The sequence below is a fragment of the Hipposideros armiger genome, unplaced genomic scaffold (assembly GCF_001890085.2).
Source record: "Hipposideros armiger isolate ML-2016 unplaced genomic scaffold, ASM189008v1 scaffold_437, whole genome shotgun sequence".
Lineage (NCBI taxonomy): Eukaryota > Metazoa > Chordata > Mammalia > Chiroptera > Hipposideridae > Hipposideros > Hipposideros armiger.
Window position 1 is genome coordinate 140,393 of NW_017731787.1, and position 22,648 is coordinate 163,040.

At 38.9% G+C, this 22,648-nt stretch overlaps 1 protein-coding gene across 13 annotated transcripts in view; it reads left to right on the plus strand.

Moving 5' to 3' along the window:
• Positions 1 to 22,648, plus strand: part of USP28 (ubiquitin specific peptidase 28) — a 60,669-nt gene that overhangs the window by 10,837 nt on the left and 27,184 nt on the right. For 6 of the 13 annotated variants that reach the window (XM_019665265.1, XM_019665269.1, XM_019665270.1 and 3 more), the window contains exons 2-9: positions 7,383 to 7,460; positions 8,501 to 8,633; positions 12,101 to 12,206; positions 13,151 to 13,310; positions 18,507 to 18,593; positions 19,553 to 19,690; positions 20,674 to 20,747; positions 22,354 to 22,433. In XM_019665265.1, coding sequence (XP_019520810.1) covers positions 7,392 to 7,460; positions 8,501 to 8,633; positions 12,101 to 12,206; positions 13,151 to 13,310; positions 18,507 to 18,593; positions 19,553 to 19,690; positions 20,674 to 20,747; positions 22,354 to 22,433 — 847 coding nt within the window. In that variant the 5' untranslated portion in view covers positions 7,383 to 7,391. Of the gene's footprint in view, positions 1 to 4,622; positions 4,699 to 7,382; positions 7,461 to 8,500; positions 8,634 to 12,100; positions 12,207 to 13,150; positions 13,311 to 18,506; positions 18,594 to 19,552; positions 19,691 to 20,673; positions 20,748 to 22,353; positions 22,434 to 22,648 lie in introns of those variants that run through there. The other 7 variants (XM_019665268.1, XM_019665272.1, XM_019665274.1 and 4 more) reach the window with 6 other exon arrangements.

The window sequence follows — 22,648 nt, forward strand, 5'->3', positions numbered from 1 at the left end:
ACAGACAAGTTGCTGTCCTTTTGTTCTTCAGTCTAGTTGTGGAGGATGTTGCTTCACTGGCCCATGTTGGTATTATCATTGCACTCTTCCCGGGTGACATATTTGCCTAGCTTTATCTCTTCATTCTTTAGATGTTCAGAGTATATCCTACCTTTTCATTTCTCCTACCAGCATCCCACCTGTCTTATCATACCTGGTTTATTTAGTAGCCCTGTAACTAGTTAAACTTTCTTCCCCTAGTCTCATCCTACTTTGAACTAGTTGTTCACATGTGCTAGATTAATCCCCTTAAAATACCTTCCCCACCCTCCACCCCCATATTTCTTCTCTGCTGAGGAACCTGTAATGATTTTTCATTGTTCATCAGATCACATCTAAATTCAAACTGACATGTTGAACCCTTCCTAATCCAATCCCACATCACCTCTCTGGTCCCTGTTATTAATCAAAAGTAAAAACTACACACTACGGCCTACCTAACTTAAAATTTTACTATAATTAGATTTCTAAAACTACAAGCATATAAATTTGACTTCTTATGTCTTTCCCCATACTTTCCTAGTTTCTCAATTACCCTTAGCAATATGTTGCTAAAAGTGGCATTTTCTTTAATTTTTGAAGATGCATTCCATATGACCTTCTTGTAACAGCTTTGCAACCTAATTTGTATTTGGTTGGGGCATGTATTCAAAGAAGTGAAAAAATACTGTCTTAATGTGTTCTAAAGTAAGAAAAGAAAGCAAGATGCAGGACAATATTTATGTACATAGACCATTTCTGGAAAGATATATCAGAAACTATTAATAGTGGTTATTCCTGGGAAATGGGACTAGGATGGGAAGAAGAGGGAAATTTCTCTTTTGTTTTATATCATTTAGTACTGTTGGAATTTCTTATACAGTGTATTTGAAAGAAAAAGATAAAAAACTAAAAGTAAATAATTATTAGCTCCTTTTTTCATTTGGTTCCAGTTTAAAGCCCTCTGTACCATATAAGAGTGGCTAAATTTTAAAAGCTTTTAATGTTTTTTAAAAACTTTAAGCCAGGGGCCAGCCAAGTGGCTCAGTTAGTTAAGAGTTAGCTTCAGAGGGTGAGCTCTGAGCAACAGGGCTGCTGGTTCGATTCCCACATGGGGGAGTGACGCTGCACCTGAGCTGAGCTGCCGCTGAACTGCCAATAGGTGGCAAGATGGCTCAGCTGGTGAGAGCACGTGCTCCTAACAAGACTGCCTGTTCCATGGTGGGCTACGCCCGCCCGCAGTTAAGACTGAACTCTGCACCTTGAGATGAGCTGCCACTCGTATGGCTCAGTGGATAGAGCGTGCGCTCTTAACAAGGCTGCTGGTTCGACTCCCACATGGGATGGTGGCTACGCCCACCTGCAACTAAGACTGTAACACAGCACCTTGAGCTTAGAGGCCATGAGCTGCCAATGGGCAGCCAGATGGGGATTGGCACCCTCCACAACTAAGATTGAAGAACAATGCCTTGGCTGGTCCCCTTCTCCAATTCCTCATTTAAAAACAACAACAAAAAAAACAAAACCAACTTTAAGCCAGTTGATCAATTGAAAGTCATTTTTATCATGTACCTAATTTTTGTATCATTAAAATAAGTTATCGAGTAGCCTATTTCAGGGGATTTAGTTGTATTTGAAAAAACTGCCGTTTGTCATTTTTAGATAGTCCTATGCTTATGGCACTTAAAAAAAAATTTAACTCCCACAGCTGAAAGTGTTCTAAACAAAAGCGTTTATTAGGCTATTGCTAGCAAAAGAAAAAATTAAAAAAAAAATAATGATGATGATGATGATGCAGGTGTTAGGGCATGGAGTCTAAACCACAACAGCATAGCTAGATGGGAGAGACATGTCTATTGTTCCAGAGTTTTACAAGAGGTTTTGTACACCAAGTGGTAGAGGAGGGGAGAAAGACATAAGCTGTTCTGAAAAAATTTACATTAGCTATAGTCAAAGGGGATGGGAGAAGGTGAAGCAGAGCTAATTCTGGGATAGGTGCCGCAGAGTCTGCAAAGAAGTGTCCCCTCCTGTGGACTGGCTGTGGGCAGCAGGTAGGAGAGTTCATGTGCATATGAGAAGCTGAGACTCCTGGGGTTCTATGTGACTGCTATTCTCTTTTTTGGATAAGCGAGGAACTAGCCACCTGGAAATTAATCCTAAATTCCAACAGATACACAGGAATGTGAGCAGCCTTTTGTCAGAGCTGGTCCACAGGTATTAACAGGTGAACTGTTCTGTCTCTTTCACTCGGGCCCTCTGTAATTTTAATTTAGATCATCTCAGAATTTTTTTCTTGTCAGTATGTTAGGTTTCTGCTTTATGAGTAAGGGGGACCAACACAGAGTTGTTGCTGGAAGAAAAACTAGGAAAGCACCAGGGGCCCTTGTGGACTGTTCCTTGTTTTCTGGAAGCTGCAAAGGTTAGTGGCAGTCTCAGAATTCGTTAAGATCCCGTTGTCCATACTAGATTTCTGGAGTTGCTGCTGTATATTTTCTCTGACTCCTGAAGTTATTATTTTGCTTTTCTTGGGTACATAAGTTTTATTTTACAATTGGAAAACTAGATCTTTAATTTCGGAAGGAATTTTATTAGGCACACCGTGGTAGTTCTTTGGAGTAAATAAAGAAACTTTTATCAGTTATTTACGTAAGCTCCTGGTCCCTATGCTAAACTCAGTGTTCTAAAGAGAAAACTCTTAATTAGTAATCTCACAAATTTGCCGCATCTGGTCAAAGAGAGTTTCAGTTAGTTGCAGTAGGATTAGGCCAGTTATTGTTTATTACAAAAACTTGATAGTTTAATGTTTTTATTGTCTGGATGATCCTGCTTACTGCTTATTATGGGATGAGTTATTGTCTTTGCTGTAAGCAAACCTCGGTACTGAGAAGCAGACTGGATTGTACCAAAACCACCAATTAGCTGAGGTCAGAAAGCTTGAGCTCCTTCTTTCTAGAGATTTATGTGTGCCTCTTTTCTTTACTGCCTCTGGGCAAGAAAAGAGAGTACTTTCTGTTTTATGAAAACAAAGTGAATTTAGCTAAGGAAATGGAAACCTGTTGGCTCTTGCCAGTTACCTCACTTGATTTCCACGGGAGCACAGGCTTTGTCTTGTCTCATGTTGGGTGTGTATGTACATAGTATAGTAGTAACGAAGTTAATAGTGAAGCCAGCTTCCTGTGAAGTTCTAGGAGAAGCTCTGAGTTAGTAGTACAGTAGGATCCTAATGAGCTTAGTTTGTCTGTTACTGTAAAATTAACATTTAATGTATAGTGCTTATTAGAATTTGGGTTGTAGGTACTATTTGACAAGTTAGGTTTAGCTAAATATAAGACTATGTCATGTTATAGCAGTTGTTTATGTGTTAATAATGTAGCTTAATCCTTGTGAAATTTGTTATTCATACTCTTAATAGTTGTCTTGAATTTATCTTTTAATTAAAAACATTTGATGACAAAATAGGTTTTGTAAACCTTAGCTTCTAATTTCTAAGGAAGGTAATGATTCTTACCTTTTAGGGTTATTATAAGGGTTACATGCGTATGAAGCACCTGAGGTTCCTGACACAAAGAAGGGGTTCAGTACTGTTTGTTAGAATTGTTAGGAGCACTGTCCTATGGGTAATTCAAATTAGGTAGCATGTTGTATAATTCTTACCTTTATGGATGCAAGAATTCCACGTTTAAAACAATTAGAGAACCACATGATGAGAAATACTCGGTAAAGACAGTCTCATTCATTCACAAGCTCATTCGTTTCCTCAACTTGGACGGTTAGAAAGGGGCAAGAATAGGGCTGGCTGAGTGGCGCATTGGTTAAGAGTTGGCTTGGGTATGCCAGCTCTGAGCAGCAGGGCCCTGGTTCGGATCCCACATGAGGACCAGTGATGCTGCACCCTCTACAGCTAAGATGGTGAACAACAGCTCGACCTGGAATTGGGCTGCCTTTTAAAAGATTACACTGTGATTCAACATTTAAATGAAAAAAAGCAATGTATATGAAGAAAGGCATAGAAACATAACTATAGGATATTGATTTGATTTGATGTGTTTCACATTTTCTTGCAAAGCTACAATCAAGTGCTTTTTGGGACCTAAGAAAGGAAGATGCCATAGATATAATAAGTTTTATTACTGAGAAACACGCAGAAGAATTGCCTAACACATGCCAGGCAGTGCACCTGGAAGCAGGGGAAATTGCTATATTTTTCAACATAAATAAGAAGTTTTAGAGCTACAAAAAGCTGATGTGGTGGATTCATATGTGTCTGGTCGGACTGTCATGAAGGCATTGCGTCATAGATTAAGTAGCAACTGTTTTTCTCCTGAGTGGTGCATAAAATAATGCTTTTCATAACCGATGGCAACTTAGTTTCAGCCAATATAGTATTTACTTCAAATGTAGAATTTTCCTGATGATAGTTTGTGTAGAACTGATTGTACTAGTAAGTAATCAAAGATGTGTTTATATAAAGGCTGGCAAAAAATAAGAAAATTACTAAGATGTAAAAGTCAAGGTCAAAATACAAGAATAAAATCTTTGTATTGTTTTGCATTAAATAGGTATTCTTGCCTGTTTTCTTTGTCTTCTCAGATACAGCATGGCTTAGAGGTTAGAGTGCAGACTGGAGTCAGGCAGTCAGGGGTCAAATTTCAGCTCCGCCCCTTACTAGCAATAACCTGTGTAAGTTACTTAACCTCTATATGCCTCAGTTTTGTCAGATGGGCATAATGTCTATCTCAGGTTTGTTGTGAGGGTTAAATTACTTAATATATGTGAAGTGTTTAGAAGAACACTTAGCTAAAAATGAGCAGTGTGTGTGATTATTTTTTATGGGGAATATCTTCTGTGAACCCTAAGTATCAGTTGATATACAGAGTAATTTGAGGTAAAGACGTGATTATCCCATCATTACCTTCTTAGCTCCAATTTAAGTTTAATATGCTACTCATTTTGCCCTCCCAATTATATTATTTCACTTTTTTGGGGGGTACAATATTGATTTTGAGTTTTTAGAAAATTATGTGTGATTGAGAACTATAGAAGCACATACTTTTACACAACAAAATCAAATGGAATTAGAATGAATTTGCAGAAAACTTGTTAATATTTTATTTTTCTAAAGATCACATACTTTGTATTTCCAGCATTTGTCGAGGCTAAATCTGGACACCTGCTAGTCTGGTAGTCACTCTCCCAGTGCACAATGACTTCCTTTGACAAGACTCAGAGCCTCTAAGACTGCTGGTCTCAGCAGGGTCGCATTCCATTTCTAGCCTATGACTTTAGCCTGTGACTAGAACAGAAAGACTGTACAGGGATGTTTCAGTTAGTTATTTCTAGTTGTATGATACGTAAGTGTTGCACTGGGACCTCAGCTGTTGAAGAACATAGGATACTGTTTCTATTACAGCTGGCAGTGAATGTAGACTGCCTCTTGGGGACATATTACTAACTGAAAGATAGTTAACATTAAAGCATTAAGTATTGAATTGAAGCTTAATTCTTGGATGACCTTAGGAATGGTATAAATTAGATTTCTTCTCACTGAATTAAATTTGAACTATTTTGTTTTCAATATTCATTTAAATGATCATTATATCTTCAGTTAGGCCAGTCAGTTGTTTAAATTGAGCTTACTTGGCTGGCCGAGTGGCAGGTTGGTTAAGAGCTGGCTTGGGACGCCAGCTCTGAGCAGCAGGGCTGCCGATTCGGATCCCACATTAGGGTGAGTGATGCTGCGCCCTCTACAGCTAAAATGATGAACAACAGCTCGACCTGGAGCTGGGCTGCCGTGAGTTGCCAGCGATGGCGTAGGCTGCAGTGGGACTGCAGTGAGCTGTCATAAGCTACCGTGAGTGGCTGGCAGCTGGCATGAGTGGCCAGCAGCCGGTGTGAGCTGCCAAGAGCCACTGTGAGTGGCCATCCTATGGCCGGCGACCGATCTGCCACACCCGGGAAGAGCGCAATGATAATACCAACTTGGGCCAGTGAAGCAATGTCCTCCACAACGAGACTGAGGAGCAAAGGGACAGCAACTTGTCTGTTCCCCTTCCCCGATTCCCCAATAAAATCTTAAAAAAAAAAATAGATAAGTAAATTGAGCTTACTTGTAAATAGTTGTTTTGTGTTAACTTTTATCTGTGTGCGAAACAGGATAAAATGTTCCAGGGAAGATGTTAAGGCTACAGAGGGGTTATAAACTGATCTTGTGGTAGCTGGAATTGACCACAAGATAGATGTTTCCATGATTCAGATCAATGAAGAGAAAACATTCTATAGTTTATTCCCCCTGGAATTTTATTTATAATTCAGAAAATTCTAGCTTTACCTATAATTCATTTTATGCAATCAAACCTAAAGTTTTAACTATGATGTTGGTGGTATCATTTGTTAATTATGTGATTGGAAACTTATTGTCAGTGAAAAATGACACACACATGGCATGTGCAGTGAAGCTTAAAATAGCACATTATCACATCCATGCAGATTCCCTGGACTCTGTACATGACCGCCTTATGTACTGTTCATAGCAAGAAAGACCTGAGGCCCTTTAAGCGTCCCTCAAGGCTAGAATATTACCTTTAAATGTTTTATATACCTGTAGTTTTACTGTTTATTCATATTTCTTCCACAAGCACCAAAAGCATTTTCCACGACTAAGCTTTTAAAAGAGTCATAGACTTTGCATTTCAGGATGTGTCTGACAGTATTGAGGCCAGGGAAACTTTCCCCTTACCCCTTTAGTTCTTCTGACTGGTGGAATAATTCAAACGACATACAGCAGATTAGCAGGAGAAAATCAAATTTTAATATGTATGCACTGGGAATGCACATAAGCATGAAAATTCCAAAGACTGAGGCAAAATGAAGTATATATATCATTTTGGACAGAAGAGAAAGGAGGAGAAGAGTCTGGAATTTCAAAGGGGCAACAGGCAATTAAATAGGCATTTCAGAGGTAGACCAGAAAATGGCAGACACATTCTTTCCGGGGGGACTCGGCAACCATGAGACACACTTCATTCACAGGTGCTAAGGTTCCCTCCTGAAATAGGGTTTTCTATCGGAATGTCTTTGGGCAGGAAAAAGGGAGGTCACTTTTCCTAAGTTTGTTGGGCTTTAATTGTTTTCAGATTAAAATAATCTGCATGGTAGGGTGGCACATTCTAGGGAGATTCAACTGCCTCTATAGCCAATACCTTGTGGCTTGGAGGTTGTCAGTTCTTTAAAGTAAAAAATGCAGGTCTCAGGCCTGGTTATCCAAGATGCTTATACTTAATGCTTCAAATGTATCCAAGTTTACTTTCTGATTGACATATATCTGTGTTTTTTTGGTTGTTTGTTTGCTTGTTTCTCGAATACAGAGCTGCCAAATGCTGTTAAATCAGCTGAGAGAAATCACGGGCATTCAGGACCCTTCTTTCCTTCACGAAGCACTGAAGGTCAGTTTCAAGGCTTCTGTTAGTCAACAGGCTGTAAAGCAGTTGTCCTTATCAGGTTATGTCAGTTCAAGCTGTTGTTATGCCAAAATGAAAGTGCGTCTAGGGACAGAGGTTCTATAGGTTAAATGACTCATATGTTCAATGTGTAAATTATAAGAGGGGGAAATTACGCATATGGAGATTTGCAGTTGGGGGAGCCCTACAGGGTAAAAGAGATTTAAGAAACGTATCAACCAGTTGCATTGTAGAGACTTGATATGGCTCCTGATTCATACAAACAACTAAAGAATATTTGAGTCAGGGAAGTTTGAAAGTTATTTGATATTTTAAAAACTTGTTACTTACTCTTAAGATGTGATAATAGCATTATGGGGTATAGTTTTTAAAAGATAGATTCTGAAATGTTGACTGATGAACTGATAAGATCCTTAGGATTTGCTTCAAAATATCTGGAAAGAGGGTAGGCAGAATAGATAAAACAAAATTGACCGTGACTTGATAATTGTTGAAGCGGAGTGATGAGTACATGGGATTCAATTATACATTCCCTCGATTATTATAAATGTTGGAAAGTTTTCCTAGTAAAAATTAAAAACAAATAGAAGTATGGCCACCACTGCAGAATATGGTAACTGCTTGGCATTTGTATTGTAGAGGCTGACTTCATCGAGAATCTCTGTGTTAGTTGCCAGTCCCCTTTGGATACTTCATGCCTTAGCTATTCTGTGAAATCGGGAATAATAACATCCAAAGCAATGAGAAGAAATCTCCAGCAAGATTTCATTTTTGTTTGAATGTTATTGTAAATCAGAGTGTAGCAACTCCATCCCTATAACTAGGAGTTTGATATATGCTTTAAGCCTGGTAGACTTACTATCTTTATCATACTCTGTTTTTCTACTTTCTATCCTAGACTTATGCCTAGACTTACTCAGTATGTCACCAGGGTAGTAAGGACTTATAACCAAAAAACTCACTCACCACTTATTTTAAATGTGATGCTTTACTTTTGAAATTTCTTGTGTTTTTCTTCTCCTCAGGCCAGTAATGGTGACATTACCCTGGCAGTCAGTCTTCTCACTGATGAAAGAGTTAAGGAGCCCAGTCAAGACACTGTTGCTACAGAACCATCTGAAGTAGAGGGGAGTGCTGCCACCAAAGAAATATTAGCAAGTAGGTATTTCCTGTCCTAGTCCTGCTCTGAACTAGCAAAACATAAAACATGAGTATGTGTGAGTTTCCTATCGATTCCATCCACCCTTTGGAAATAATGGTAATGATAGCTAATTATTGAACCGTTACTTTGTGTACAATTCTAAGCACTTGCATGGAAGCATTCATTCATTTATTCATTCAGCACTTACTTAGTGAGCACCTACTATGCACCAAACACTCTTTTAGGCATTGGAGATGAACAAAAGAAAAGAATCCCTGCTTTCATGTAACTTATTTTTTCATGGGGAGATGAACAAATAAATAAATAATATAACAGAACATGGAGAAAAGTAGAGAATGAAATGAAAGACATGAAAAAGGAGTTCTGAGGATTGGATTGTAAATAGGATAGGCCTTTGAGAAGAGGTGAATATGCCATGTGAGGCCTTAACATGGGCGTATACCCATGTTGTTTAGGGAGCAGCAAGGAGGCCAGAGCTGAGGCTTACTGAGTGAGGAGGGCAGGAAGAGATGAGGCTGCAGAGGGAACCAGAGGCCTATCATGTGGAGCCTGCATCGGTGGTTGGCTTTTACTCTGAATTAGGTGGTAGCCATTGGAGAGTTTGGAGGAGAGGAATTATGTAAACGGGTTTCCATTTTCTAAGGATCGCTCTGACGACTGTGTTGGAAACAGAATATGGGGGAGTAGGTAGTGAGCGTGGGTCAGAGCAGGGAGCCCAGGACCAGTCAGGAGGCTATTGATGTTGGCATGGCCAGGATGTAGTGGGGGAGGGGTGAGAAGTGCTTGCTATGTTAGATTTGCTTACAGAAGAGATAAGGGTTGTGAAATAAAGAGGAGTTAAAGGTGACTCCAGGTTATTTTTTTTCCCCAAGCAGCTGAAAGGATGGGGTTGCACTTAAATGACAGAGCAATAACTGCAGAAGAAGCAAATTTGGGCTAGAAGATGAAGAGATCAGTTTTGGCAGTATTAAGTTTGAGATGCCTGTTAAGACATTCAGGTGGAGTGTCAAAAAGGCAGTGGAGACCCACGTGTGCAGTTCAGGGGAGAGATCTGGGCTGGAGATAGATAAAACTTGGAATTATAAACCTGTAAATGGTATGTAAAGTTATGAGATTAGATGAACTCTCCAAGGGTGTGGGTATAGAGAAAAGAAAAGGTTCAGTGCCTAAGCAGTGGGTACGCCCGATGTTGAGATTGGGTACTCCCGGGGAGGTGAAGAGTGTTGAGGGATTTCAGAGGAAGACCAAAAGAACTAAAAGAGGGGTACTCTAATTCCAGGAGAAGAGAACCATCAGCTGGGTCAGGTGGTGTTAACACATATTTGGGCTGTTTGCAGTTTTGAGATATTCTGAGTAATGCTGGTATGAATATTTTTGTATATGTCTTTGGTGCACGTAGTGACTCTTTTCAGTCAACATTTTTTTTTTTTTTGGAGACTCATGTCAAAGGTTATAACTAGTTCATTTGTTTTCACTGGTGTACAGTATTTCATGGTCTGAATCTACCACAGTTTATGTATTTATTGACTGGGTGGTTTCAGATTTTTTTGCTGTTGTAAACAAGGCTGCTGAGAGCTATTTTGGTTCCTGTTACTTGTGCATGGCTAATGATGTAGAGCAGCTTTTCATATGCTTATTGGCCATCTGTATATCTTCTTTGAGAGAAATGTCAATCCAAATTCTTTGCCCATTTTAAAAACTGGGCTGTATGTCTTTTCATTTATTTAGTTGCACAAGTTCTTTAGATACTCTGTATATAGGTCCCTTACCAGATACATGATTTGTAAAAATATTCTCCCATTCTGTGGGTTGTCTTTTCACTTTCTCGATGGTGTCCTTTGAAGCCCAAAGGTATTTTAGTTCTATGTCAAATTTACCTATTTTTCAGTTGTTTGTGCTTTGTGTGTCATCTCTAAGATGCCATTACTTAATCCAAGGTCACAAAGATTTACATCTGTGTTTTCATCTGTAAGTTTTGTAGCTTAGGTCTTATCATAAGGGCTTGATCCACTATAAGTTCATTTTTGTAAATAGTATGAGGTAGGGGTCATTCTTTGTATGTGAATATCCAGTTTGTCCCAGCACCATTTTTGAAAAGATATTCTTTCCCTCTTGAAGTGTCTTGGTACCTGAGATGAAAACCACTTGACCATAAATATGATGTCTTATTTCTGGACTCTCCATTCTGTGTTCGTTCTCATGCCAGGAGCACGCAGTCTTCATTACTACAGTTTTGTGTCTTTTTAAATTAAAGATTCTTCACTGCTCATGTACAGAAATTCACTTAACTTTTTGTACATTGATCTTTTATCTAACCACATTTCATTCATTATAACTATTCTTTATAGATTAGTTTGGGTTTTTCTTCCATGTGATAATTATGTCAATTCTGACAGCTTTGTTTCTTATTTTCCAACTCTTATATTTTTTAAAAAATTATTTTGTTTTTATATTGCATTGACCAAAATTTTCAGAACCACAGTGAATGAATAAAAGCCCTGTTAGTAGACATCTTTGTCTTAGTCTTGTTTTTAAAGGAAATGTGTATAACATTTCAGCATTAAGTGTAAAGTTTGCTGTGGGCTTTTTCATGGAATCTATCTCAGCCTAAGAATATTCTCTTCTCTTCCTAATTGGCTTGGAATTTTTATTCCTAAATAGAGATTATCAAATACTTTTTCTGTATCTATTGAGATTTTCATTTTTTCCTTTAACTGTTAAGATAGTGAATTTTACTGGTACATTTTCTAATGTTAATTCAGTATTTCATTCCTACAGTGAACTCAACTTGCTCTTAATATATAACCTTTTTTTGTACATTACCAGGATTCTATTTGCTAATGTTTTGTTTAGTTTTTTTGCATCTGTGATCATGGGTGAATTTGTCATTTACCCTCTCACTTACTGTGATTGGCTTGAGATAATCCGACGGGTGATGCGGACTTCATCAAATGAGTTGAGGAGTGTGTCCTGTATTCTCTAGAATAGTTTGTGTGAAATAAAAAATATCCATTCTTTGAATATTCAATATGTAGCTAGCTGATGCTTTACAATGATAAGTAAAGAGACTATTTAACCTACAGATATGGGATATATTGGGTTGTTGGAAAAGTCATGATGTATTTTTTTCTATGTTTTTCGTTGCAAAAATGCATCATGACTTTTCCGACAACCCAGTATTCTACCTCTGGAATAAGATTGCAAAAGAAGGTATTTGATTCATTGCCTTTTAGCAGCTTTTTATTACTGTACTATTAGCTAATCTTAGGGTTACAGTAGCTGTAAGTTATTTATTTAACTCTGGCATAGAGTTATAAAATTGTTGGGAAACAGATGAGCCATTGCAGTGAGAGGTATGGAGTATATCTAGTTTTGTGAATGCTTTTATTTTTTTTCCTGCAATATAGACAGAAGGACAGTGTTTCCTGCATGTAGACTAATTAAATTTCAATTTATCTTACAGAAGTAATTGACCTTACTCATGATAACAAAGATGATCTTCAGGCTGCCATTGCTTTGAGTCTACTGGAGTCCCCCAAAGTTCAAGCTGATGGAAGAGATCTTAACAGGTTATGGATTTAATTTATAGTCTTTGCTCTCCACGTTAGTGTGTAGGTCAAAGGCAATAGCTCTGTGAATGCCACTGAGGAACAATTCTGCCAAGCTCCTTGAACTGCACCTCAAATAAATTTCTTTTAGGAGAAAATTTAAATTCACATTAGCTTAACTTACTCTGGGTCACTTTTGAAAGAGCCAGATTTATCATAAGTGTCTTTTTACAGCCTGTGGTTTTTGAGTAGAAGCCTGCAGGTTTTGTAGTTCATAATTGCTAATTGACGGGGAAAAACCCCACCCTAGTGCAAGTATCCAATACATTTGTATGCCCTTTTTAAACTTTGATCTTTTGTAAACTGAGAGGGTTATGTTTTCCATTTAAAAATGAAATTATTGCTTAACTACCTTCTCTCAGAAGTGAACAGGGAATATACTTTTTTGAATTGGTATTGATTTGGTGGTTGTCTGGAATTGTCCATAAATACCCAGTTCCAATGGTGGCCTGTCAGTTTCGGGACATATTTATTCCCTCATATTGTTGAGTTGTTTCTTTCATGGAAACACAGGGCCATGGTTTGTGTGCTAGACAGTTTGGAGGCTCTTATCTTTAGCAGGGTGTCTCTCTTGCCTCTTTCAACAACACGGTCTGAGCTAGAGCACTGTTGTTGAAATCTAAAATTTTTAATATGGTAGCCATAAGTAGTCTCGATCCTGACTCAGTTCCATCATGGACCGTATTGGTAATAATCTTTGTTATGGAAGGATTAACATCTCTATGTTTAAACTTTACTTCTCTTTTACGCTGTAATCTTACAGTTACTATATAGCCAGTGATCACCCAGTAAATAGTTTCTCTGGCATTTTGAAATTACCTATGAAATGTTACCAGCATCCTCCGTGTAGCATATTGTTCTTTAACTTTTTCTTTTTCTTGATGTGTGGTTTTGGTACAATATAGGATGCATGAGGCAACCTCTGCAGAAACCAAGCGCTCAAAGAGAAAACGCTGTGAAGTCTGGGGAGAAAATCCCAATCCCAATGACTGGAGGCGAGTTGATGGTTGGCCAGTTGGGCTGAAAAATGTTGGCAATACATGTTGGTTTAGTGCTGTTATTCAGGTATGATATTTTTAAAAGACAAATGTGTCTTCTGGAAACAATTTTGTAATTTATTAAACTGAAATATGAGAAACAGATCTTTAAAAAAATGGAAACACATATATAAAACTGGGGCGTTTTCCCCATGGCATTATTGTGTTTTGGTTGCTTTCTTGTGTTTTGGATTTAGAGCTGGTGTCTAAATTGGGCAACACTAAAAATGAAATCTGTGATTGTAAATATGTTGAGTAAATGTTTTGGATCAGCATTTAGTGAATACTGTGTTATAGCAGACAAGAATTAATAAGGAGGAATCAATTGTTGGGAGGCTGTCATAGATATCCAGGCAGGCAATGATGGTGGCCTTGAATAGAGAAGTGGCATAATCCACAAAAGGAGAGAAGTAAAAGCATTTAGAGACAATTAGGAAATCAAAACTACATGATTTGGTGAGTGACTAAATTCAGGATGACATATGCAGGAGAGAGCTGAGAAAGACTCCCAAGGTTTGTAGTGTAAGTAGCCAGGTGGATGATAATGCCATTTGACACTGAGGAGGGTGTGTGTTTTGAGTGTGTTAAGAGTGGGATTTCAGTTTAGTTTTATACATGCTGAGGTTGAGGTGCCATATGGAGATACCTATATAAATCTGTAGTTCAGTAAAAAGATCTGGGCTGCTGGTACAATTCTGGGAATCATAACATACATGGTGATAAAGCAAAGGGCATGGGTGAATTCCCTTAGAGCAGTGGTTCTCAACCTTCCTAATGCCGTGACCCCTTAATACAGTTCCTCATGTTGTGGTGACCCCCAACCATAAAATTATTTTCGTTGCTACTCTATAACTGTAATTTTGCTACTGTTATATGAATTGTAATGTAAATATCTTTTTGTTTTCCGATGGTCTTAGGCGACCCCTGTGAAAGGGTCGTACGACCGCCAAAGGGGTCGCAACCCACAGGTTGAGAACCGCTGCCCTAGAGAGAGAGTTGCCTCTCTAGAAGTATCTCCAGGCATTAAACCTAACATGGCCACAACATAGCACTTGATCCTGCCCCTGCAGCCTTCGCCATCATAGCACTTGACATAATACCTGATCCAGCTCGTCAGCCAAAAACAGAGTCCTCCTTTTCCACACACAAAATCCATGGATTCATTCAACTTACTATGTGCCTGGCACTGTTTTAGCACTGGGGAAACAGCAGTGAATACAACGGCCCTTACACTCATAGAGTTTCCTTTAAAAAGAGTGGAACAGACAGTAAACAAAATATGGATCAGGTGGTGATAAGTGTCATAAAGATGAATGAATGAGGGTTAGAGGGGCATAGTGATGGGAGAACTGCTGTTTATTTAGAGTGGTTAGGTATGGCTTTTCAAATAAGGTGGGCATTTGAGCAGAGGCCTACATTAGGCGAGGGAATGAACCATATAATTACATAAAGAACATTTCATATAATTACATAAAGAACATTGTAGACAGAAGGAACAGCAAGTAAAAAGACCCAGGTTCAGGAGCTTGCTTAATGAGTTGAGAAATAGGAAGCAGTCTGGAACTGAGTGATGGGGGAGAGGGTAGACAGACAGCAATGAGCTTAGAAAGGTAGTGAAGGTGGGCTGGGGAGCTTGGGGTCATTAAGAGAATTTCGGGATTATATTGGGTTGTCGGAAAAGTCATGACATATTTTTTCTATGTTTTTTATTGCAAAAATACGTCATGACTTTTCCGACAACCCAATATATGAGACGAGAAAGCTCTGTAAGCTTTGGAGCAGAGAATCGGTATCCTACTTCCATTTAAAAAGGATCACTGGCATCTGTGTTGAGAATAGAATTTAGGAGGGTAATGTAGAATTAAGGACATCAGTCAGTTCTTTCCTAGAGAGATTGAGAACCATCCCTGGATTCACATACCCCTCAGCCTTCACTCCTATGAGCGATACTGAAAAGAACTGGCAGATAGAGGGGATAACTGAGTAAGGCTTCTGAGAAGGCATGAGGACAGGAGATAGAGCATACAGCGAGGGGCTAGGAAAGGGGCAAGGGAGTAGTAAGGAAAGGAGAAGAAAGAAATGGTGACTGCAAGTTAAAGTTGATGTAGTTCATTTTTTCCCCCTCTATGAAATAAGCAGCCATTTTCTGGCACAGAGTGGAGAAGTAATAGAGTCAGATTTTCAGTAGATTGTAAGTTTAAAAGAATTGTTGCAGACAGTGGGAACCCTTGGCACCAGAATATAATTGTAGGATTTCTAAAAATTTGAAGGTCTACTTGAAGTTGTTGCCCTTGAATGTATGGTGATATTACTATGTCCTGTTTCTATTGGGACTTCCTCTTAACAGCCCTCTAAAACTCTTAAATGGAAAATTAAATTCTTCTAGGTTGGAGGATTTCTGGGTACAATGAAAGGACAAAAGCACAGTTTGGGATTGTAATGAAGGGTGGTTAAAGACCATGGAATCAAAGCTAGAGAGAGGGAAAAATGAAGATAAGATGGAAGATAGGTTAGGGAGAAAGGAAAGAGGTCAGCTTGCTTGGGTTCCTGGTGAAGACAAAGAGCAGATGTCCTGTGGATAGCTGAACAAATAAGCCAGGAGACAGGTTATGGTTCAAGAGTGGGACTTGCTGAATTTGTGATCTGAGAATTGGCGGTTTTTCAGGTATTGACATACCCTGGGTGTGGTCTTGGATGTGGGTATAGAGATGGAATGGAGGAACATGTCTTTGGAGAGAAGATGTTCAGAAAGTGGAAGGGTCCCTGGGCTGAATGGATGAACATGTGTTCCTTCCACAAATACTAGTTGAACACCTGCTGTAGGTCTAGTACTGTTCTAGGCCCTTGAGATATAGGAGTGATCAAAACCAAGACTGAGCCTAGCCATTATGGAATTAAAATTCATGTGAGGCAAGACAAGTAAGGAGCAATAAACCGAAAAACTAACGAGTTAACTAAATAAATGTATATAATATGTTAGACTATGATGGTGTGATAGAAAAAACAGCAGGGTAAGGGAAATGGAAGCGGGTTGCAGTACAAACTATGATGTTAGGCCAAGGAAGATTTGCCAGGTACATAGGAGGTGAGGGAGTGAGCTAGGCAGCTATGGGGAAGGAACATTCCAGGTAGGGGAAACCATGGAGCAATACCTTCAGATGAAAAGAGTGTGTTCACGGGGTTGGTGTGTTCACAGGACATCAGGGAGTCCCAGTTGGCTGCAGTGCTAGGAGCAGAGGGCAGAGTCATTGGAGATGAAGTTGGGAAGTAACTTGTCTTTTGTTTGAGTGAGATGGGGAGTCACTGAGTGTTCTGAGCAGAGGACTGATGAGCTGTTTCTGACCTGAGTTTTAAATGGCTCACTCTGGCTGCTGTGAGGCGAGTAGATGGAGTGGGCAAGGATACAAGTGGAGAGACCTGTTATGGAGGCTACTGCAGTCATTCAGGTGAGGGGTGATGGTGGCCTGGACTAAGCTGGTAGTTGTGGAAGTAGAGAGAGGTTGGATTCTTGATTAATTCTGAAGGTAGAGCTAATGTCCCATGGATTGGATGTTGACTCAAGTCACCTAGTAGGATGACAGGACTTGGACTAGTAAGAAGAGCTATTACCAGATGGTAGTCTTCAGTGAGTCAGGGGCTTTATTTTGGTCGTTTTAGAAAGATAAAACAACCTGCGTGGCAAGTGGATTGGTACAAGGGAAGTCCTGGAGGCAAGGAGACCATGTGCAGTGATCCAGGTGAGCAGTGATGGGAGTTTAATTATAGCAGCTGCTAGGGACTGGTAGGGAGGAGGTGGTTATAAACAGCATCCCGGAGGCTGAGTCCAGGGGACTTCTTTCTTATTGGATGTAGACGGTTAAGAAAGGAAAAGGATTTGAACATTATTCTGAAGCTCTAAACTTTGATGACTGGAGGAGGAGGATGTAATTAAAGGATACAGAGAACAAAGAAGCAGCAGCACATGTTGAAGGGTCATATCAAAATTGGATTAGGAAGTGGGGAGTTCACTTTTGTGGGTTTTAAGAACAATGACACCTTTGGGGCAAGCTCAATTTTGGAGTGGAGTGATGTGACTGACAATGTAAAGGCATTTTTATTATGGTAGAACAGAAGTCCTGGAAAATGGGATGGGGTGGTGAGCAGGAGGTGGAAACCAGGAGGAATGGAGATGTGTCAGGTAGACAGGTGAGGTGGAAAGAGAGGACAGCGGGCCGGTACAGAGCTGAGCAATCTCGCTCTGTCTCCAGATAGAACTTTGGTGTAGCAGCGTGACCTGACTTTAAATTCCCTGTGCAGTTGTACACCTACCCTAATGGTGGAACCATTAGGTAAGGCTTGTGATTGAATGAGGGAAGTTGGAGGCCTCTTGTCTGCTCAGGATGCTGCTTCAAGAGTTCCAGCATACAGGCTGGAAGGGCTTTCATTTGAGGAGTATGTTGGGATGAGGGGTTATAGTCGTACCAGGGAATTAAAAAAAAAACAAACATTAACTTTCAAAAGATAATCATAGTGGGAAAATGTATGATTTATAAAATGATAGAGTCTTTCTCCCCAATTCTGCCAGCAAGAGATACTTGCTGTTAAAAATTTTTTAATGTAATACTGTGACAGAGTGGAGAATAGTAAACACTGCTGTACTCACCATCCGGCTGCCTAAATAAGTGTGACAAATCTCTGTGCTGTTGAGTCTCTGTTGCTACCATCCCTAGTCACATCCCCCCTTCCCCTCAGATGTAACCACACATGTATATATCCCTAAACAATATATAATATTGTTTATATATAATTATACTTAATATAAACACTGTAATGCTGTATTTTTCTGCAACTTTTTTTCCCCACACAAAATATATTTCTGAGATTTATCCATGTTGATACGTGTAGCTCTTGATCATTCATTTTCACTGCTGTGTAGCAGGTCCATTTTATGAAAATATTTTTTTCTACAAAATTATTTTAATGACTACATAATATTCCATTGTATAAACGTCCTATAGTTTATTTAATCTATTCCTCTTCTTAGCCATTAGGTTGTCTAGGTTTTTCCTAAAAGAAGGAACATTCTTTCAGCTACATTTTTACGCATAGCCATTATTATTTCCCTAGACATAACAGAAGTAGAATTACGTTGACAGTTATATGTACTTGTAAGGTAAAAGAAGTATTTTTTTGCTGCACTTATTTTGAAAGAAAGGCTATGAATCCATTTCTTTCTTTATTTCAGTCTCTCTTTCAGTTGCCTGAATTTCGAAGACTTGTTCTCAGCTATAGTCTGCCACAGAGTGTGCTTGAAAATTGTCCAAGTCACACAGTAAGTTGCTGTTGTGGAATCTTCACCGTTGTTTAGTCCCTTTCATCCCAAAGAGTTTTTAAATGTTGGGCTAAAGCTGATAACTACGATGCTCTTTTGCTTGTGCTAATATTGTTTTCATTTCCAAATGGCTCTTTTTCCTTCTTTTTGATAAGAAATAAGGGTTTTCAAAATGTAAAGTTAAGTAGGAGTAAAATTAGAAAAACAGTTCCAAGAAAGTGATGAGTCACCCTGATGGCCTCAGCATGTCTGCATCTGGGTGAGAGATTCAGAAAGCCCTGTTCATCCTTCACTGCTCTTTTAGCCATTCAGGCCAAGCGATGCGGAATAGGTGGCCTGATGCTGGAGACCTGGGCCTTCTTAGAAGAGGCTTTAGTCTGTGCTCGTCAAGGATAGCGCCTCCTGCCAGTGATCTAAACCTGCCCAGGATTTCACCTTGGTGATGGACTTTCCTAACAGGAGGGAGGACAGCGGCTTCAGAAAACAAACATTTTTGCCCTTCTGACAATGTTATCTCTCTGGCTTCTACATAGATATTCTTTCAGTAGTATAAGTAATTCCCTTTACCAGGGGTTGGCAAACTTTTGAGATGGAAGAGCCAATCCTGTCCCTCATAAAAATTATTCGGGAGCCATAAAACAAATGAAATCACCATTATGTGAATAATATCCTTTAAAAATTTTATAAATGAAACTATGGTAGTTTTATTTTCATTTTCAGTTTTACTTCAGAGCCACATGGACGTATCCAAAGAGCTGCATGTGGCTCACGAACCACAGTTTGCTGACCCCTGCCCTATGCCAACCTTATCAGAGTACCTGTAACATAGTTTGAGACCTGACCCTGGTCTAGATCTAGTTAAATATAAATTAGGGAGTGATCATTGACAGCTTTTCTCTTTATAAGTTCTAATTTTACAAGTAAGAGGTTAAGAGTACACATTGCTGTCTTTTCTGCAGGAAAAGAGAAATATCATGTTCATGCAAGAGCTTCAGTATTTGTTTGCTCTGATGATGGGATCAAATCGCAAATTTGTCGACCCTTCAGCAGCTCTGGATCTCTTAAAGGGAGCGTTCCGATCACCTGAGGAACAGCAGGTATAAGAAAGCTGTTCTTCATATGTTTTCCCTCAAACTCTGCGGAGTTTGAAATTATGCCTTGTTAGTATTACTGTAGTGTTGCTTTATTTTAACTGTGTAATAAACTGACCATGACTAAGCAGGACTGCGAATGCCTGCTTTTGCCCTTTATAAAGCCGAAGGACAGGAGAGAGAGAGAGAGAGAGAGAGAGAGAGAGAGAGAGAGAAAGTGAGTTCTGTGGGAGAGAGAGAGAGAGAGAGAGAGAAAGTGAGTTCTGTGGAGAGAGAGAGAGAAAGTGAGTTCTGTGGGGGAGGCTGGCAGTTCCAGAGGGAAGAAGAATAGTATCAGAAAAAACAGAATCATACAGAGGCTGCTGAAGTCGGAGGACGCTGGAAAGTATCTCAGTGAATTCTAGCAAAGGGTCACTGAGAAAAGTAAAGTCCTTTGTACCTTTATGTTGGGATGGCCCAGATAGAAATCTTATTTTTAAAGCTATCTATACCCGAGTTCAGCTTTTCTGAGAAATCTTTCTCTTCTAGATGTTAGTGCTTTCTTTTCCCTTCCTCCTATTAAAAAACAAAGTTGTCACTATTAGTGGCATAACAATTTTTTATCTAAAGGTCATACAATTCTACAAAACTCACAAAACGTTTCATAAAAGCTTCCTTTCTCCATTCATAAATTCTAGAGGACTACCGTCTGTTCTTTGGACCTTTTTTTTAAGGCCTAACTGGAAGATTTTGTTTGTTTGTTACAAGCAGATGTGGCTGGAAGTCATAGAGTTCCAGTTTCCTCCTAGAGACAACTTAGCGGTTGCCTGATGTGCCTTCTGTTTCATCTGTAGTTGATGGGTTCCAGCATTTCTAGTATCTCCATGATATTAGGCCCTAAAAAAGAAATCCTTTCATAGTAATAGAATCTTAGTCATTGGTGGGATAAAAGCAAATGTTCATTTCCCTAACTGGGTCTAACTCTTGTGCAATTTGTACCTCTCTTATAGCAAGATGTGAGTGAATTCACACACAAGCTCCTGGATTGGCTAGAGGACGCGTTCCAGCTAGCTGTTAATGTTAAGTGAGTGTCGAGGATTTGTTTGTACATCCTTCTTACTCACAGTGGTCCAGTGAGAATTATAACATGGGAGAAAATTATTCGTCTCAAGTAGAAATTGCTGTGTTAGCAAATCTCATGGGGTAACCCCTCAGATATTTGTTGTTGTGTATCCACATTGCCTATGGCTTTTCCCTCTGAGGATATAGATAATCATGTTAACCTACAATTTTTTACTAAAAGGGCCATAACTGTTAACTTTTTTTATTTTCTTTTTTAATTTTATTGGGGAACAGCCATGGTCATTGGTTACACATTGCTTTCATGCTACAATGGCATAGTTGACTCTTTTAGGGAGGGCGCAGCTCACAGTGGCCCATGTAGGGATCAGACCAGCAACCTTGGTGCCATCAGCACTGTGCTCTAACTGACTGAGCTAACTGGTCACCCCCATAACTGTTAACTTTGTTAAGTCATAGCCTTTGCTGTAAAATGTATTAAAAGGTTAAATCAATCCTAGATGTGAACATGATGGTATAACATGGATACATTAAATTTAATCTAAGATGATTTATGAGTGTCAGAGAATAGCTTTTATTCCTGTCAGTCACTGATAGAAGTGAAATTCAGGTCAAATAATACAGGTATCCTTTATCTAATACAGGTGCTGAGAAATTTGTTTCGAAGTTGTTTTAACTCTAGGTAGAAGAAACAGATAAAACAGTTTTGCAAATAGCAACTTATATAGTTAACAATTTAAGATGGGCTTGAAGAAATAAACTACAGTTGAGCTTGAACAACACAGGTTTGAACTGCATGAGTCCACATATACATGGATGTTTTCAGTAAATATATTGGAAAAATTTTTGGAGATTTTGTGACAATTTGAAAAAACTTGCAGACAAACCATGTAGCTTAGATATATCAAATAAATTAAGAAAAAGTTAGGTATGTCATGAATGTAAATTATACGTACATATTTTCTTATTTTCTTAGTGTTTCCTTTCACTTACTTTATTGTAAAAATACAGTATATAATACATATAACATACAAAATATGTGTTAACTGACTTCATGTTATTGGTAAGGATTCCCATCAGCCGTAGGCTATTAGTAGTTAAGCTTTTAGGGAATTGAAAGTTGCAGTAGATTTTCAACTAGAGGGGATCGGCGCTCCTAATCCCCACATTGTTCAAGGGTTGACTGTATTTTCATTCCATTACCATTGTACCACTGGGAAGGCTTTTCCCTGTTTATTTGCAGAACTGCACAAGAGGATTCATTGTTACCTCTTATACTACTTTTATACCTTTCCGACAGCTATCATTGGATATAAATGTATATTGTATATTCAGTGTATGAAAATAGCATGTGTGACTGCCCTGTTACACTTTGAGCTCCTTAAGGCCAGGGATCATACCTCATTGTGTCTTCAGAATTTAGCACTGTGCTGGGCATATACTTGTTCAATGAATGTTTGAACTGAAATAATCTGTTCCTTATTTTAGACCATACTTTCCTCTTTGGAGTTTGATGAAAATGTACCATTTTTGCTTTTGAATGATGGTTGGGTTTAGTGTAGTGCTTATCTGACCCAAATGATAACAGAGTTGTCTTCTTTTTTTAAAAGCAGCAACCCCAGGAAGAAATCTGAAAATCCAATGGTGCAGCTATTCTATGGTACTTTCCTCACTGAAGGGGTTCGTGAAGGTAAACTTTCTACTCTAAATGTTAATGCTAGTCCTGTGAGCAAACCTGTATTACTGTGTCCATTTGGGGAGGCAGTATAATGAATATAATGAAAAGCCTTGAGAGTAAGACAAATGCAGGTCTGAATATTGGCTCTGCCTCTTAGTGTCTGTGTAATTGTGGGCAAACTATGTGAGCTCCTGGATTATCAGTCTCTTCATCTATAAAATGAGCCC